Consider the following 6,893-nt stretch of genomic DNA (forward strand, 5'->3'; position numbering starts at 1 on the left):
TACACATATTATCAATTCTCACATAGTATTAAATTCATTGATGTATGTTTCCAGATATTAAAATCAGTAGCCTGTTCTGTAATTCCAGATTTATCATTCCCTTGTCTCAAAAATAAGTTTTAATAATTTTTTCTAAGCTAAAGCCTAAAAGGTTCAACATTAACTGGTAATGTTGAATTGTATGACTTACATTAAGCTTATTTAAAAATAGGAATATGGCTTTTTAAAAAAGTATTGATTTTTTTCATACAGAAAAATTTGCCTAATAATTTTAGAAGGTTTTGCTCTATTGCATAAAGTGATGTTGCCAAACTCTGATTTCTTTCACAATCACTCAGGATCACCATTCAGGAGGGACCTTATTTTTTTCCTTAGGAGCATAAAAGCAACCTTATTAGAAAGTAGGCTAAAAGATTGGTACATTTGAAATGATCTTAAAAAATTTAGGCTTAAGTCTTCAGTAATGTACATTTCCTTGTTCATTAATGCAGAAATACCGCACATAGATTTTAATCTTGGAGTTAATAATAAAAGCAATTTTCACTAAAAATATAAAAACTGTAATGGTAGAATCATGATATTGCATTTAGCTCTCCCACAAAAAGTCACTTTATTACTTTCTTTTGACACTTATTTTCATTCTGGGATTAATTTTACTATATAAGGGCTTCTTAACTATTCTATTAAAATTTCTATTCAGAAGCAATAATATCTAAAAGTGAATAATAGTCATGTAAATCATTATTTCATATTAATGTAAAAGATTTCGTAAGTTCTTATGAATTCTGCTGACATGCACAATTGTGAAAAGGTTATCTCTCCGTTCTATAGTGATATGCGCTGGAACAAAGGAACCATTCTAAAAGCATCAGTGGAGTACATCAAGTGGCTACAAAAAGAACAACAGAGAGCCCGAGACTTAGAACACAGACAGAAGAAATTAGAGCAGGCTAACAGGCGGCTTCTACTCCGGATTCAGGTTTTATAAGAATGTTGCCACAAACCATATAGCTTAAACATGACTAACCCATTATCAGTTTTATTCACTGGTCTCATTTAATTTTTTCTTATGAACAATGATTTTTCTTTCTGAAAAATAATTTTATTGCCTTTTAAAAGTTCATGAATTAGGTTATTTCAATTTGGTTTTCATTAGAAATTTAAGATCAAGATGACTTTACAAATATATAATGAATGACAGCAACTAATTGTAAAATACAGAAAATAGAACTTTTTATAAAAACACACAATATTATTTCAGCCTAAAGAAAAATAATAAAGTAAAACATTTGTTTCTGTAGATAATATTGGACACTAAAGTCTCCCCTTCCCCTTTTATTTCTTCAGTAAGATTATTATGTATTTCATTGCCTCAAGGCATATAGTGCTGTTTTATATTGTCACTCCTCATCTGTTCATGTGACACAAAATATCAAAATATGAGTTTTCATTATTCTCAAGTTTTTTTTTTTTATGTAAGCATACTTATTGGTAGGTAAAGCACTTACTTTGTTTCCACGAAATCGTCTTATAGTGAGAAATTAATCTAGGAAAATAAATGAAAGATTTTCCAGTATCTCCAGATGGCTGTATTGTAGTCTGAGTCACTAGGGGACCATTAAATCTCATGTATTTCTTTAAAGAACAATGGGAGGAGAATCTTTAAAATCTTCTTCCTAAGCGTTATTTTTCAGGCAATAGAAATATAACAGATTCCATTATTCACAATAATATTTATAATTTGTATTGCTTTTTATTTTGAATACTTGTTAAAATTTTGGTTATACTTCTGATTTATTATCCAGAGATATTCTTTTTTCAGTCATTATTTAATTTTTTTTTTTTTTTTTTTTTTTTGAAATTTCAGGAACTAGAAATACAGGCTCATGCTCATGGTCTACCAACCTTGGCTTCACTTGGCACAATTGATTTAGGTGCTCATGTCACCAAACAACAGACTCATCTTGAGCAGAATTCAGTAGACTATTGCCAACACCTGACTCTGTCTCAGGGAGCAAGCCCTGAGCTCTGTGATCAAGCAATGGCCTTCTCTGATCCTTTGTCACACTTCACAGATTTATCATTTAGTGCTGCTTTGAAAGAGGAACAAAAGTTGAATGACATGCTACTGGATGACACAATATCTCCTTTTGGAACAGATCCTCTGCTATCGGCCACTTCCCCTGCAGTTTCCAAAGAGAGCAGTAGGAGAAGTAGTTTTAGCTCAGGTGATGGTGATGAATTATAAAAAATAAACATGCTCAATTCATCAAGTAGAAAACAATTTTATGCTGGTGCTATACAATTATGTTATATGTTTCATGTGTTGCTTTGGCTTTATTTTTCTGAAAGGAATGTATTGTTTGTGAACAACTGATTGATTTAAAAACCACAGAAGAATGAATTTGCAGGAAGAAAAGTATAGTTTTGATGAATCATCAAGGTCTAAAATGATTTTTCCTCTTTGACTACAAAGTCCAAGTCTACTTAAATTTTTTTTCCCAGAAAGAGATACAATGTAAGAAATAGCTCTCTACTTGATGATGTACTATTGGAACTGACAGACTGGGAAGAGTAAACCTAATGAAATATACAAATCCTTTCTTAGTTATTCACTTCCATCTCCATTTCATTCAACTACTAAACATTATTTTCAAGAATCAAGATCAACAGATTCAGTGGTTCATTGCATTTCTCCACTGCCTGGTAACCATGTTGTCTAATGTTCAACCTTAAATGGGGAAATAATTAAAAGACAGATTACCTATCACTTGTAAGTGAAAAGTAAATCGACAATAAACATTAGCATTTTCCACAATAAAATACGTAAAATACATAAAAACTTTGATTTCTAAAATTAGATCCTAATTTCTTTAGTCTAATTACACAAATTCTAAAAGCATCTTTGTATATTTATGGAGACATGCTCTATTCAGAAAAAGGAATACATTAAATACTTTCCTCAAGAATATGGACTAGAATTTCATCCCTTCACACAAACATACCTCCACACACATGCACACGATGCAAGTAGAATGTATTCTTTTTTTCCCCTTCCTTCTTTTGATTTTCTATTCTACATCACAAATCACATTCCAAATTCTCTTTTCTTCATCAAAAAGAGATGTTGGGTAAACAATTTCAGCAAATGAAGTATAAATATCCTGCTACTAGGACAATTTGTCAGGTATTTAAACTTATTACTATGTCCAATATTGGATGTAAATCAATTAGTTGCTGATATAGTTTTGCTCAAAAATGACAAAATATTTAAAGTCAGATTACCAACTGAAAATAATTTGTAAAATAAAAACTGTTATTACATTCAACTTTGAGTTAAAGTTCTATTCTCATAAGTACTTAGAGTACCCTATGATTTTTGCTAGCTTTCCTAGCATTTATTAAGAATATTTATATTTATGATGTGCTCCTCAAATTTTCTCTCTTGAACTTGTTTGAAGATTGAGAACTGACTTACCAAGTATGTTGCTCTGTGCTGTCCCTCCACGAGTGGTCATTTAATCAATGAGTATTTTTGGAGGAATATACATAACTTTAGTAGGTTCTGTGAAAATGTGAAACAGATAAGCCAGATGTGGTCTTATTCCTTGGGGAGTTAACAAGGCTACGTGAGTAACAACAACAAAAGATAAACATGTAGAATTAAAGACTACATGGAGCAGCATAAGATATAAATACAGAGGTCAGAGAAAATGAAAATGAATGAAGTTTGAAGAACCACAAAAGTCTATGAGAAGAGCAGGATTTAACTTCTCTTAAAAGCATAAAATGAGTGAAGGGGAGAAAAGACAGAGGAATAATATCAACCAGACGATAAAAATGAGAATAAGCTGGGGAAGTATCTTAATGGTACATTCATTAGAAATAGAACATTCACCTGGCCACCTAGAAGATTCCTTTTGGAGAATTCTAGAAAATAATCTTGGCAACAGGTTGTTAAAGTCTGAAAACTTATGATGACATGACATAATAAAAATAGAATTTTTGTTAGAAGGGAGATGCCTAAAAATTAAGATATTTGTATATATTACTAACATGATTAAGATGTAATTTTTCATGAATATTAACTTGGTGATACATTTTTCAGGGTTTTAGGTATTGCTAACATGGAAAATATACCATCACAAAACTTGAAATTAATGCTAATGAAAGTGAGAAAATATTCAATTTTAATGGTATAATAATTATCTCAGGTTTAGCTTACAGCATTAGCTTGGAGTTTGGAGAATTAAAATAGTGTGCATTGTTTGACATGGAAAAAATAATTCTCAAATTACAGGAACAGTTATTAAAGCCAGATAGATAAATTCACCTGTAATATGATACATAAAAGAGAGCAATAAGATACACTTCTGTAAGAATTTTCAGAACATTATATACTTTTAACTTTATAACAAAATTCCACTTCACTAAAGAGTTAGTAATTTAATTTAACATTGCAAATGTTAGAGAAGGAATATATTTTTGGGTCCATGGAAAACATCATTCTAGATAGAGGCTAATTTCTTTTCTCATATTATCTATTATTCTCTTCCTGTTCTGAGAAGACTTACTCTGATGTCATTATTTCATCATCATTTTCCATTCTGTTAAAATACTACTTATAGTCTTAGCTAATTTTAAGAACTTGACACAGTATGGTAAAGTCTGGACAAAAGCCATCTGGAAAGGGAGTTAATATCTGTTGCTACTCTCAGATTATAATAACAATTAGGAAATTATAAAATGAGTAATGGATTTTTAAAGACTGAGTGAAGAGTGGTGTTGTGTCACAAAAGTTATAGACCCTTTCACCAGAAAAATACAGAATTGTGAATAATGTCAAAAATTCGCATGCACCAAGAGGTTTTAGGAAACTTCTGATTATCTCCTTGGGTTCCAAGTGAAGAATTATTGTTAACAGGTCTGTTACTTTAATAGATAGCATGGTAGTGATGTATCTATCAAGAACGAAGTGCATAGTTAATGTTACATATAATGATGGAGGAGGGAGCCCTAGTTATCAGAATATCATTATCTTTACACCAATAGTTAGGTGAGGTTTCATAGGAAAGTGAAAGTGTACCAAACACTAGACTATTTGCTAAGGAAATCCATTTATAAAATAGTCCTCTTTTAAACACTCCATCATATCTATATGCCTTCTGCTATATATTTATGTAACATATTTATAGATCAGTTTCTCTATGACTATTTGATGTTGTAAACATCTGACAATAACATTTTAAATCAACACAAATAAATATTGAAGTAAAAATATTATAAATTCAAAAGCAAAATTATTTGATTAAGAATCAGAAGTAAATCTTGGGAAAATTGATTGTCTAGAATATTTTTGCAACAATCGGGCTTCTCATAGCAGTAAAGGAGGCATATTTATCCAACAACTTTGTCACAAAAAGCATTAACTATCACCAGACTGTTAATATATAATTAACCAAGCCTGTTCATTCAAAAATTAATTCATAGTTACAAAGCTAAAAACTTTGTGAAAAATAAGAGAACATGTTTCTATTGTTTTTAGTTATCTCTTCAATAATTTTTTCTAGTATTATTTCTTCTCAAACTTTTCTCATAACTGAAGAATATATAAACAGACCATATTTCCTCAGTTTATTAATGTGATATCAGTGACTCTAGCTTTATGTCAGTACAAAAGCGCTAAATAATAAATAGCTAGATGAGCTGAGGACATTGAGAAACAGCATTCCTCCTCCTTTTTAAATTCCTTTTTATCCATTTACATGACTGTAAAAATATTAAATAGCTATTACTTGAAAAAAATTAGATATGACGAGTCTTAATTTGTTATGTTCACTTACCTTTATGTCAGGGAGAATTTAGGTTTTACAGTGTAAAAAAGAATATGTTCTTTCTTTGTCTTGATAGAGTCATATTGGCATTTTCTTGTACTTCAAGGTATTATGAAAATACTGTTGTAACAGTATTTGCTGTTTTAACATTGTGGAATTTCAATATTTAAATAAATAAATGACATAATGTTTTTACAATGTGTCTAGGCTTTGAGATACTAACCTTATGCTTTCTAAAATGCAGATAAAAACTGGAATCAATTAACCATTTTTGTGTTATCAGCACTAGATCAACCATCTGGGTTCTTAAAAACACCTGAAGGATTGAATTTTGCTTTAGTATTGATAATGGCACAGCCTATATATGCTATGTGGAATTACATCATTTGCCCCTCCAGTGCCCTGCATGTTAATAAGTATAAGATGTTGATTTGAGTTAGTGTAAGTTATACAAAGATTTTATTATATTTACTTAATAAATACTAAGTACATTTAGTGTTGCTGATATTAAGTGTCATATTACCTTTCTGTAATTATTATCCATTCATATACCAATATTTTATCATTTGTATGATTTTTACTTTGTAAACAAAGAAACTTCAAAAATGATAAAAATAGTTTTAAAAGTTTTCTCTGTTCTACATTTTTTTTCTGTGAGGTTCATAGAAAATATGAGCATATAAGAGATTATCGATAAATAGTTATTTTGATTTAAAAAAGCTTCTACTAGATTCAACTATTCTAATGATGTAATACTATTATCTGCTGCTTTATACATAAAAGAGAACCTTTTGTCTTATTGTATATGTATTTCTATACATGCAAATGATTTTTCTTGTTTTTTTTTCATTGATTAAATCCTCAGTAAAATGTCTTTTTTCTACATTTGTCCAGTAGACTTCAAGAATTAAAAAATAAAGACTTTTGTGTTTGCAATGTTACTTCTCCCATTACTGCACTACCATTTTATTCTGAAAATTCTGTATTTTTTCCCCATGAAATAAATTTTATTTTTGTTATTTAAAGCTAGTGGTTATGTATAACAAACGAAATAGAAAA

General features: G+C 29.8%; 1 protein-coding gene across 9 annotated transcripts in view; it reads left to right on the forward strand.

The window, feature by feature from the left end:
• Positions 1-3,583, forward strand: part of TFEC (transcription factor EC) — a 185,724-nt gene extending 182,141 nt beyond the window's left edge. For all 9 annotated transcript variants that reach the window (XM_016119316.2, XM_036231017.1, XM_036231013.1 and 6 more), the window contains 2 exons: positions 832-979; positions 1,868-3,583. In XM_016119316.2, coding sequence (XP_015974802.2) covers positions 832-979; positions 1,868-2,248 — 529 coding nt within the window. In that variant the 3' untranslated portion in view covers positions 2,249-3,583. The remainder of the gene's footprint in view (positions 1-831; positions 980-1,867) is intronic.
• The last annotated feature ends 3,310 nt before the right edge of the window (positions 3,584-6,893 follow it).

Source organism: Rousettus aegyptiacus, unplaced genomic scaffold, assembly GCF_014176215.1.
Source record: "Rousettus aegyptiacus isolate mRouAeg1 unplaced genomic scaffold, mRouAeg1.p scaffold_m13_p_13, whole genome shotgun sequence".
Classification (NCBI taxonomy): domain Eukaryota; kingdom Metazoa; phylum Chordata; class Mammalia; order Chiroptera; family Pteropodidae; genus Rousettus; species Rousettus aegyptiacus.